Source organism: Pelodiscus sinensis, chromosome 6, assembly GCF_049634645.1.
Source record: "Pelodiscus sinensis isolate JC-2024 chromosome 6, ASM4963464v1, whole genome shotgun sequence".
In the NCBI taxonomy this organism is placed as follows: domain Eukaryota; kingdom Metazoa; phylum Chordata; order Testudines; family Trionychidae; genus Pelodiscus; species Pelodiscus sinensis.
In genome coordinates, this window is record NC_134716.1 from 129,211,428 (window position 1) to 129,223,624 (window position 12,197).

Below are 12,197 nucleotides of genomic sequence, written 5' to 3' on the forward strand. Positions count from 1 at the left end.
AACAGTCCGCCTGCGGGGCCAGATCCGGCCCTCGGAGGGGGGTTGGCCCAAGCTTGCCCTAGTGGCTGCTGATGGCTGGATCCCTTTCTGACCGGTACCAGTAGCAGTCTTGTCATTAACGCTTGCGGGGGGGGGGCCAGACTGGAGGAGCCTGAGTTTGGGGCTGCAGCAGCCCTGTGGGAGAAGCCCTGTAAAGGCCTGAGGGCTACTAACCGGCCCCCGAGTGCCCGGAGGCTGTTTGTCGGGGGATGGGGAGGGGTGACGGGGGGGGGGGGGGGATCACTGGCTGATTCCCTGTTCTGGTCCCTCCCTCTGGGGCCCCTGGCATGGGCCGCTGTCTGAGGACAGGCTGCTGGGCCAGACGGGCTCTGGGTTGGTCCCAGGCTGGCAGCTCCTCTGTAACTCCCCCAGCAAGATGACTCCTGAGCGGCCTGGGGCGTGCGCTCCGTGCTCCGCGGGTCCTGAGTGCACCCGAGGCGCTGCCCTGAAACCGGCCCGTGGATCGCGTCCAGGCGCAGCCTGTGGCGGTGGAGGAGAGAGCAGGCTGCAGGGGGTGGGGTGTTCAGCACCAGCGCCTGCTGACTTGTGTGAGCAGTGACTGATCCCGGGGGCCCCGCCTGGCCGCTGCTCCCCACTTCACGTGCATGGCCGTGACCTGGGATGTACGCAGCTCGGCTTGGCGGATGCGACTGCAAGTCTTGTATCCGCACAGGCTCTGCTGATCCTTGGTCCGGCTGGCAGCGCGTCGGTCTGGATTGTCCCAGTGAGTCCGGGGCTGGTCCTGATCCCAGTGCTCCCCAGACCATGGGCTGCGTGGAGAGCAGCCGTGGGGCTGTAAATGACACGTGTGCATTGGAGAGGGGCCCTTGCATGCCGGGCGGGGGTAGAAACACAGCCCCTGGCCGGCCATGTGACTAACTCTGTTACCTGGGAGCCGGGCAGGCCCAAAGCCTGTAACGGGCGTGATTCGAACAGGAGGCCGTCTTCGGGGGCTTGGGAGCACAGGGAGGAGCGTTGCACACGCACGTTCATGAAGCACCCGCCTGAGAGTCCTGAATACTCCAGCAGCTGCTGTTTCATTCTCTGCTGTGGAAAACGGGTCTCGGAGGCTGGGAAGGCCTGGCCCAGCAGCTCCTGAAGTCCGGATTGTCCCAGCCCAACCGGCCTCTCCATAGAGACTTGGCTTTCTCTCGCGGTGCCCAAGAAATAAGCCAGGCTGCGGCGGAGAAGGCGGTAGCAGGCACTCCTGCTGCGTTGAGTTCCTGTGGTGCCCCTCGCACCAGGCAGACAGGGTCTCCGGGGCTGAGTCTCACCGAGAGGCGCGCACGCCGTCGGTCCACCTCTGTGGCCCAGAGTCACGGCAGGGTCCGTATTTTCAGAAGTGCTCAGCACAGAACAGCTCCCTGGTGACGCTCGGGGGCAGGTTTTCCAAGGGGGGGACCTGGCGCTGGAGGACTTGAAAGCGTGGCGGTGTGCTCTGTGTCCCCCTGAATGCACCCGGCTCTGCAGCGGGGCGGGGCGGGGCAGGACGTGACACAGCCGCTCTGCTTCACGCGCAGAGCCAAAGCCCTGGAAAAGCCACACGCTAGAGGCCAGTCACAGACTAACCCTGGAGCCCCTGGGGGTATCTCACGGGAGCCCAGTGCGGTCTGGGTCTGTACCAGAAAGGGTTAAACATTCCCCGTCTCCCCGGCACAGGGACCGGCTTTGGGGAGAGGGGATGGAGACTGGGCGCCCAAGCACGCTTTGCACATGGCTCTGTGGGGAAGTCTCTAGCGGGGGTGCCCTGCCTGCAGACCAGCTGGCCAGGGAGCCCTGCAGCAGGGCCTGGGCAGGGATTCTAGTGAACACAATTTGAGGAGGTTTCATGCGCTTTTCCACCGCCTAGTCAGCAGCGGCTCCTGGTGCTTTGGGGGGCAGCAAACCAACCCCCCCTTCCCAGCTCAGCTCTGTCCTTCTCTCCCCAGCTGGACCCCGAAGCGAGCGACCATCTCAAAGAGCTGCAGGTGAAGCTGAACAACGTTCTGGATGAGCTCAGCGTGGTGTTTGGTAACAGGTGAGGCCCTCTGGCTCCTAGTGCCCTGGGACTTTCCTTGGCTTCAGCTCAGCCCCGGCTGCATCTGGCCTGAGACTGAGACCAAGACCAGCCAAACCCGTGCCAATTGCACCAAGTCGTTCTGGGTCGAAATCAGATTCTTCGGTAAAGGCAGGCGTTGGGCTGGTAACGCGTGCAGCAGCGCAGCGCCCCCTGCTGGGTCAAGGAGCATAAAAATCGGCCGGGCGCTGGGGTAGCGTTCGCCGTCACGGTGGGACTCTGCTCGCCTGTTGCAACGTTGGCCGCTTTTTAGAGGTTGCTCAGTCACCATGGGCACAAGCAGCAGATTGTTGCTGGGTGCAGCTAAAAGCGTCAGTTCCCGGTGCCAAGGAAGGTGCCTGAGTCTTAGCCCCGAGTGAGGGCTGTGTCTTGGCTTACTCCGGACGCTCGGGTCTCTGCGGGGAGGCGTGGATTGGGGGGAAACCGGCCATGGGGGTGTGGAGCCTGCAAATCAGAAGGAAGTTCCTAAGCATCGGGGAGCAGCCTCCCAACAGGTGTACTGGGGGGAACCAGCTGCACTAGTGTACAGGCGGGGGTTGGTAAATGCAGGAATTGGATTTGCAGGTGGGCTGGGCTGTGGTAGCAGGGGGCTGGACTTGATGTTCCTAGGTAAAATGTTCCCCGCCTGGTCCAGTCTTTCGAGCTTTGATGAGCTATTCGGCACGGGCAGGCCTGTTCACCTCGCTTGTGCACCGGCAGGCCACTGCTCCGGGGCCGTGGGGAGGAACGCGGCCTGATGGCTCTGTTCCCCGTCCATACCTCCGCCGTGCTCCTGGCCGCCGGCCCTTCTGCGCGCATTCCCAGCATCCGGCCCTGGAGCGAAGGGCGTCACTCGTGTGGCTCCCAGGGATGGAGGCACAGGAGACGGGGAGATCCGAACGCACGGGGCTGAGGCAGCCGCATTCCGAGTTAGATGGAGGATGAGTGAGAGCGCCTCCTGAGCCGGCTGGCAGTGCTCTCTGACCCCTACGGCGCAGGGCCGGTGTTCCAAGGCATGGGGGTGGAATCCTGCTGTTTGACGAGGTACCGTAGGGAGGTGACGCGGTGTCTGCACACACATGAGCGAGTGTTTCGGAGCCAGGGGCCGGAGTGCGAGAGATGAACCAGTCGCTAGGGGAGGTGATTGTATCAGAGCGGAAGCGGAAGGGCAGCTTGGACGGATCTTCCCGGAGCGCTGTAACTGCGAGGTAGGACACGCAGCCTCGCTAGCCTACAAAGCATCTGGCAACTCATAAGAATAGAAGAACGACGGCCAGACCGGGTCAGACCAAAGGTCCATCCAGCCCAGTGTCCTGTCTGCCCACAGTGGCCAATGCCAGGTGCCCCAGAGGGAGTGAATTGAACAGGTAATGATCAAGCGATCTCTCTCCTGCCATTTATCTCCACCCTCTGGCAAACAGAGGCTAGGGGCACCATTCCTTACCCAGCCTGGCTAATAGCCATTTATGGACTTAACCTCCATGAATTTATCTAGTTCTCTTTTAAACCCTGTTATAGTCCTAGCCTTCACAACCTCCTCAGGCAAGGAGTTCCACAGGTTGACTGTGCGCTGTGTGAAGAAGAACTTCCTTCTATTTGTTTTAAATCTGCTGCCCATTAGTTTCATTTGGTGACCCCTAGTTCTTATATTATGGGAACAAATAAACAACTTTTCCTTATTCACTTTCTGCACACCACTCATGATTTTATAGACCTCTATCATATCCCCCTTAGTCTCCTTTTTTCCAAGCTGAAAAGTCCCAGTCGCTTTAATCTCTCCTCATATAGGACCCGTTCCAAACCCCTCATCATTTTAGTTACCCTTCTCTGAACCTTTTCTAATGCCAGTGTATCTTTTTTGAGGTGAGGAGACCACATCTGTATGCAGTATTCCAGATGTGGACGTACCATGGATTTATATAAGGGCAATAAGATATTCTCCGTCTTATTCTCTATCCCTTTTTTAATGACTCCTAACATCCTGTTTGCTTTTTTGACCGCTGCTGCCCACTACGTGGACGTCTTCAGAGAACTCTCCACGATGACTCCAAGGTCTCTTTCCTGATTAGTTGTAGCTAAATTAGCCCCCATCCTATTATATGTATCGTTGGGGTTATTTTTCCCGATGTGCATTACTTTACACGTATCCACATTCCATTTCATTTGCCATTTTGTTGCTCAGTCAGTCAGTTTGGCGAAATCTTTTTGAAGTTCTTCGCAGTCTGCTTTGGCTACCTTGAGAGTTTGGTGTCATCTGCCAACTTTGCCACCTCCTGGGGCCCCGCGCCCCTCGCCAGCGTGGGAGCTGAGCTGTGGTCGTGGGTGCGGGATCGCCGCGGTAGCCGAGGAGCCCGTCACGCTCCTCAATCCCTGCTCCCTCTGTCCCAAGGAAGCCCCATAGCCCGGCTCAGCATGACGGGGCCTTGTTTGGCCTTGTTTGGCTTAATTCGCGCGTTGCTGGTGGCTTCAGCACGAGGAGGGATATGGGGGGAATAATTCACCCCCAAGGCCGGGTCAGAAACACCCAGCTTCTCCCGCCTCACACTGGCTTGCAGGAGGGCCCGCAGCGTCCCGCGCTGCAGAGCAAACAGTGCCCACACCCCCTGGCAGCTAGGGTATGCCAGCACATTGTCTCTGGGAGCCTGGGTACAGAGATGGGCTCTCTCCACGGCAGGCCTCGGGCATGTTATCATCCTCCCTGAGCTGGGCACTCCCTTGGCTATCTGCGTTCCACCTTCAGATAGAGAGTAAGACCGAGACCATCGTATAGCCTCCGTATAAAACCAGGGGGCGGCCACATCTGGAATCCGGCGTACAGATGTGGTCGCCTCACCGCAACAGACATCTCTTGGCATTGGAAAGGGTTCAAAAAAGGGCAACAAAAATGTGGAGGGGTTTGGAACAGGTCCCATAGGAAGAGCGATTTAAAAAACTGGGATTTTTCTGCTTACAAAAGAGGAGACTAAGGGGGGATATGACAGAGGTCACACCAGTTATTTATTTGTTCCCATAATATAAGAACTAGGGGTCACTCAACTAAATGAATAGGTAGCAGGTTTAAAACTAACAAAAGGAAGTTTTTCTTCATGCAGTGCACAGTTAACCTGTGGAACTCCTTGCCAGAGGATGTTGTGAAGACCAGAACTTTTCCAGGGTTCAAAAAAGAGCTAGATAGATTCCTGGAGGTTAGGTCCATCAATGGCTATTAGCCAGGCTGGGTAGGAATGGTGTCCCTGGCCTCTGTTTGTCTGGAAGTGGGTGACGGGGGAGGGGTCATTTGAAGATTCCCTCTTGTGTTCCCTCCCTCTGGGGCACCTGGCATTGGCCACTGTGGGCAGACTGGACACGGGGCTGGATGGACCTTGGTCTGACCCGGTCTGGTCATTGTTATGTTCACCGCTTGGCAGTGCCATTCCCCAAAGAGCAGAGGGCAAAACTCCACAGCAGGTGTCGTGCAAACGTAACATCCGTGACTAACCCTGCAGCACGCTGGAGAGCCACCTGCCACCTGCCACCTTGTCCCTCCGGTACCAAGCTGGGGGGCAGCTTATACGTGGCCAGGTACCAAACCAGCTCCGCTCAGGGTTGGCATGGCGCCACGAGCCGTCCCTTAGCAAAATGAACTGAAATCCATGTCTGACCTGGTCTGGGTGAGCTGGCAGTCCCCTCCCCCTCCCCGTCTCCTGTCCTGGTGCAGTTCTAGCCCGTTGCTTGCCATCGAGCAAGTAACTGCATTGCCAACCCGCCGAGGCCAGCTGATCTCTCGGGAGAGCACCAGAGCACTGAGCAACGAAGGCTGCATCGCCGTCCTCCTTAATGTAACGCTCCCCGTCAGCTCTTCCCACGCACAAAATACGCCAGGGTGGATCGCTCCGAGGAAACTGGGTGTGACGGACCGGGCCGTGTCTGGGCACAGCTGAGGGCGTCCGCTCAGGGCGAATTGCTCAACTTCGGGGCTCCTTACAGTCCCCAGACTGGTAACCTCTCCAAACAGGCCACAAACCAGTCGCACCGAGCGCTTCAGCTGCCTGTCTGAAGCCTCCCGAGCAAAACCCCTCCGACACCCCAGCAATATCCGTGCCCCAGATGGCCCCGGGCCTATACACAGGTGGGGGGTCCTAGCACCCAATCCCACCTACCCCGAACAAGTTCTGTCCGGTTCCAAGAAACCAGCCACAGATCCCTGGTCAATTTACCCTCTGGACCTTACCCACAAATCACGCTGGGCCAATCCTTTAGCATCTAACAACTAAAGGTTTATTATCACAAGAAAGAAAAGCATGAGAGTCAGGTTGTTAAAGGATAGTACGTTACATGCACCGAATCTCCCAGCTCTTGGTGCAGGCTCTAGCAGAGATGTTACAGCTGCTGGTTTAAAAGTCCTTGTTGCACATCCTAGAATCAGGATGGGTTCACAGGTCTTCCGGGCTCTTCGATCCCTGCAATGCTGCCTCTGGGATGAAGTGCTGAGCTGAGAACCAAGATGGAGTCGACCACATGGCCTCTTTATCCCTCCTTCCTGGTCTCTTCTTGGCTACAGCAGGTCACCTGGTCCACAGCTTATTCCTGTGTCCCCTGCTGGTAGCCCTTAGGTATGAGTCACCCTCATTCTTTAGGTGTGTCCTTGGCCCATTGAGAGCCATTGTCCCACAGGGCCTCGCTGATTAGCATGTCCACAGGCCGAACTCTGCCCACTGCTCAACCACATGCAGGGAAATCTTCAGTATCCATACAAGTACATGCTTATAATTGCACACACAGACATTATACAAACACATGACCAGCGTACACAGGATTAGCAGACAGTGAACTTCTATTCAATACCCCACATGGCCCCTTTTATACCATTTCTGGGGCCAACACCCCCAGCTAGGGGTGCAGCAGTGATCTGGCTGCTCCCCTCAAAATCCAGTAATGTGACATGGGGCCAGGGTCGCGCCCGGCTGCAGCGTGGCGGTCGGATGGCAGAAGGCCTCCAGGAGAGAAGAGGAGGCGTAGGAACCAGGGAATACTGGAGTCCTGTCGGGGGGTGCCAGGGACTGGTTTATGCTGGGCTTCCCAGTGACGTGGCGGCTGTGCGCAGGTGAGGTGCGGCCGCCAACGCTTAATGTTCCCCCCCCCCCGTGTGACCCTGCAAGCAGGAATTCTTGGTCTTGGGGTCTTGACGCAGCTGCACGGTCCCTTCTTGGCCTGGTTCGGGAGCTCCTGGTGCATTTCCCGGTGCAGGAGCCGATAGCTTTGCCACTGACTAACAGGCCTCTCTCTTGTCTGTCTAGCTTCCAGAGCCGCATTGATGAGTGTGTCAAGCAGATGTCAGACGTGCTCTGTCAAGTGAAAGGGACGGGCAATATCCCTGCCAATGCCAGGAACACGGTGGCACAAGATGCAGACAACGTCCTGAGGCCGTTAATGGACTTCCTGGATGGAAAGTAAGGAGAGTTCTGCATCCATGGTGCCCTAAAATCTCCAGTCCCTTGGGAGGGGTTTCCCCAGCCCTCTGGATGACTCCCTAGAGATGTCTCCTCTGTCCGTCCCTGGGGGGTTATCTTTGCAAGAGGAGGCTTCTGGGCAACGTGTCTGACTTGCTCACTTTGAAGGTTTTAGTCAGCAGATACCGCAGGGTTTCTGTGACGCCCGTGACATTCGCCAGGTACAGTGTATGAGAAACGGCTTCTTTTGTCGGCTCTGTACTTGTCATTCCATCTTTTCCTCGGGTCGGTCGGATGCTAAGAGGGACCGTGTGCGTTCTAGGTGCCATTGAGTAGCTATATTACGTCCCTAATGCAGCTCAGGGGTATCTGTGGAACGCGTTGTTTAATCCGCGCCTGCGCTCTTCCCGCAGCCTCACGCTCTTCGCCACGGTGTGTGAGAAGACGGTGCTGAAGCGGGTGCTGAAGGAGCTCTGGAGGGTGGTGATGAACACCATGGAGAAGCTGATCGTGCTGCCGCCGCTCACCGACCACACGGTAACGCCCGCCCCCCCCCCCCCCCACGAGGAGCCGCCTTCCCTCGTCCCTTGCCCGAGTCCCAGAGTGGAGGGCGGCGTGTCCGGGTAGTGCAGTCTGCAGACCCGCCTCTCCCCAAGGGGGAGCCTGGAAGGGAAAGCAACGGCCGTGATCTCAGAACACACCGAAAGGGCTTTCTTGGGCACGGGTCTCAGAGACCGCCTGGCAGCCCGGGGACTGACGTGCCCAATGCCAAGTGCATCCAGTGGCTAGGAGTCTGCGGGGTCTCTGACAGCAGCGCACACCTGGTTCTCCGGCGGCTTAGCCATGGCAACACGGGCACTCAGCGATCCCCGGGCAGAGGAGCGGTGGCGTCCTGTGAGACGGTGGCCCGATAACGACACGCCTGGGCTGTATCATCCCGGCGGGGGGGCCTCGTTTCTGTGCCCTGGTGTGGGGAGCTGCGTGCCCGGGATGCACTTGATTTCGGTGGTAGACGTCCGTACATGTTCAGCTGCAGGGACCACGGGGATGGGTGTGTTATGAGGGGACGGGAAACGGGCCTGCCCCTAATCCTGGGGAGCTGCCGAAGCAGATGACATCCTAATCCCAGCTGCCTCCCAGGGTGGAGCGCAGGCGCGGGCAGGGTAAGCGCCTGGCCTGGGTTGTAGGCTCATTGCTTGGAAAAGGTCCAGAGATGTTACTGCTTGCCCACGTGAAAGCAGGCTCGTGGCCTGGCTTGGTGGACAGAGGGGCTCTTGCTTGCCACTGGACAAGGTGCGGGGGCCATGGCGTCTGCGGCGGTGCGGATAGTTGTCCTGGGAGGGGGAAGGCCCTTGTCTCGGCCTTCCTGATACTGGAGATGGGCGCCGCATCGCGTGCGGTTCAGACCTGTAACTAGCGCAGGTTGCCGGCGCCACGCCATGGCTTTCCCCACGTCCAGCTTTTGCCACCGGTTGTGTCTCGGCTCCTGGGCGTAGAAGGGGGGATGCATCACTTCCAAGGTGGAGGGGCGCGTGTGGATTCCAGACGACTTTTAAGCTGCTGTGGAGAGAGCCTGTTGGTAGGTTTGCAGGAGCCTGAACGTAAGAGCTGCCGTGTTACGACCCTGCCAGGCCCGTGTAACCTGAAGAGACGAAGCAAAAGCTTTCCCAGGCAAACAGGTGCAAGGAGCCACTTTGGGCTTCCATGCCGGCCCCTTCTGACGGGGAGCAAAGCGCCCGAGGGCCCATCTCCCCCGCAAGGCAATTGTAGGGACTCCTTGCAGCCCAGCCGGACGTCACCATCAACTGGCCATTCTGGGATAGAATCATAGAATAATAGGACTGGAAGGGACCTCAAGAGGTCATCGAGTCCAGCCCCCTGCCCTCAAGGCAGGACCAAGCTCCGTCTACACCATCCCTGACAGATGTCTATCTAACCTGTTCTTAAATATCTCCAGAGAGGGAGATTCCACCACCTCCCTTGGCAATTTATTCCAATATTTGACCACCCTGACAGTTAGGAATTTTTTCCTAATGTCCAATCTAAACCTCCCCTGCTGCACTTTAAGCCCATTACTCCTTGTCCTGTCCTCAGAAACCAAGAGGAACAAATTTTCGCCTTCCTCCTTGTGACACCCTTTTAGATATTTGAAAACCGCTCTCATGTCCCCCCTTAATCTTCTTTTTTCCAAACTAAACAAGCCCAGTTCATGAAGCCTGGCTTCATAGGTCATGTTCTCTAAACCTTTAATCATTCTTGTCGATCTTCTCTGGACCCTTTCCAATTTCTCCACATCTTTCTTGAAATGTGGCGCCCAGAACTGGACGCAGTACTGCAGCTGAGGCCTAACTAGTGCAGAGTAGAGCGGCAGAATGACTTCACGAGTTTTGCTTACAACACACCTGTTGATACAACCTAGAATCATATTGGATATGATAGAATAATCAATGGATATTCCATTTGGTTTCACCATCACGTTCAAAATGGAGCGCCCTGAAAAGCAGCCGAGTCTCCTGGCTGTGCAGGATTAGCTCCTGCCGGGTGGGACGTGGCTCTCCCACAAGAGACGCTCGGCAGCTTCTGGAACGTGGGCTACCATGGAATGGAAACGCGCCTCTTGCTTTCTCACCTCTGGACAGCAGGCAGCAGCAAGATCTTCATGCAGCGCTCTGCTCACTGGCTCATCAGCGCGTGGGCATTGAATGTCCCGGGATTTCCAGCCCAGCCCAACAAGAGCTCGTTGCTCAGGAAGCCGTTCACACGCCTTGCCAATCATACGCCAAGAGCAGCCTTCAATGAGAAGATTCTCTCTCGGCGGCGGGTACGTGGGTTCAGGTTTCTGGAACTCGTTAGTTTAGGGCTGTGAAATAGATCCCTTTGCATTGTGTTATCGGCGCCAGTGCACGTTCCTTTCGCCTTCCCCGCACGACAGCGCAGCCCAGCCTGGCTGTCTCTGGCTGAAGCTTGATTCCCGCATGGACACAGCAGGGATGTTAAATATCGGTTCATTGATTGGTCAATTAACCTTATCGATTCAGTTACTCGACTATTCTGTAATCCCCGGGGGTGGGAACGCAGCCAGTGCGCTCCGGCCCCGCTCCCGAGGAGCCCCCTGCCACTCCGCGCTGCTGCCTCTGAATCAGAGGCAGGCGGGAGCTGGTCCGCGAGGGGAGCCAGTTGTAAAACCAGCTCCCCTCGTGGACTGGCTGCCTGTCGCCCTGCGCTGCTGCTGCCTCTGATCCAGAGGCAACAGCCCCTGTCTGGGGGGCTGAGCTCCCGGACCTGGCATGAGCTGGAACTGAGGTGGGCTGCCTGCCCGCCAGGCTCCTAACACACGTGGAATGCAGGCCCACAGCAGGGGTAGGTCTTGAACCCGGTGCAAGGTGGGACTGAGCCCGGCTGCTGGCCAGTCTGCTAACAAGTGTACTGGCAAGAGAGGCGGGGAAATGCCTGTAGTCTGAAGCATGAACCAATAAGCTTTTGCATCCCTGGGACAGAAGGCTCCTCAGATCGCTGACTGACTGGCTGTCGTTCCCATTACACAATGGGCAGTTGGTGGCCAGAATTGCACACGCTCGTGCCCCTGGAGAGACTCGTCTCCCCACGTGAGGGTGCGGTCGGAGGTTCAGCCTCTGTAGGGCGTCTGCTCCCCCACCCAGGAGTGTGAGGTGCAAAGCCAGCCCATCAGAACCGCTACCCACCCCCCGGGCCGAGCTGCCGAGTGGAGCACACAGATGTGCCCCTGGCTTCAGGAGCTGATGGGCTGTCGGCTCCGGGAGCCCAACACGCGCCTGGCGAGAATAATCTGCCTCAGTTGGCGGTACCTCATCCCAGCTAACGCACCGTTGAATTAGTGTCACAGGGACCCACCTGCCTGCGGAAACGCTCCTTGCAAACAGAGACTGCGGCGTCCGGGCCTGTCTGGTTTAGCTGTGGGCTTGGGAGCTGTATCAAATCCGCTGTTGCAAAATACAGGACTATGTAGCACTTTAAAGACTACATAGTCCTGTATTTTGTTTCAGCTACACCAGACTAACACGGCTACATTTCTATCACAAATCCGCTGTCAGGCATTCTAAGCTTTGGCGGCTGACTCTTCGGAGAGTGCAAATGGGCATTGCTCCGTTGACTCCGGACAGCTGCAGCCTTCCTTCCGGCAGCCCAGTGGGGTTTTTCAAACATTCAGCCCATGGATAGAGATTTTAATTATCCCCCTGCTGCAAACTGTAGCTGTCTTGTGTCTGTGGCAGGTGTGGGTCTGAAGGCAAAGTGCATTCCCTTGGCGAGCACTGCTCCCATCCTGTGCCACGCCGAGCCAGTGTCACCCGACGCGGCCGGGCTGCCGGAGGTGGACCATGCTCGCTCCAGTTTGCTCCGGGATGCTTGAACCCCGTTTGTGCTGGGGATCACCAGGAAATCCCTGTGTGCCAAGCCCCACGGGGCTGTACGTCAGAGGGTTCAAACACAGTCGGGTCTGTGCAGTGTGGGGCGTTCCGCCGGCTCCAGAAGTGGCTGCTGACTTGGGGTTTCTGCGGAGGCAGGCTGGGCGGGTTGGTTCCCTAGGCGCGGCGCCCGGCGCGAGGCGTCTCGACAGAGTTTTGCCGGGAGACGTTCTGTTGTGCGGCTAACTCGCCTTTCGAGGAGCCGTCGTACCTTGAGCAGGATGTCAGGAGGCGAAGGCAGGAGCCGTCCCC

At 57.7% G+C, this 12,197-nt stretch overlaps 1 protein-coding gene across 7 annotated transcripts in view; it reads left to right on the forward strand.

Annotated features, from left to right (window-relative positions):
* The window catches only part of UNC13B (unc-13 homolog B), a 341,091-nt gene that overhangs the window by 307,477 nt on the left and 21,417 nt on the right, over positions 1–12,197 (forward strand). For all 7 annotated transcript variants that reach the window (XM_075932833.1, XM_075932834.1, XM_075932838.1 and 4 more), the window contains 3 exons: positions 1,968–2,056; positions 7,351–7,503; positions 7,917–8,040. In XM_075932833.1, the coding sequence (XP_075788948.1) occupies positions 1,968–2,056; positions 7,351–7,503; positions 7,917–8,040 (366 nt within the window). The remainder of the gene's footprint in view (positions 1–1,967; positions 2,057–7,350; positions 7,504–7,916; positions 8,041–12,197) is intronic.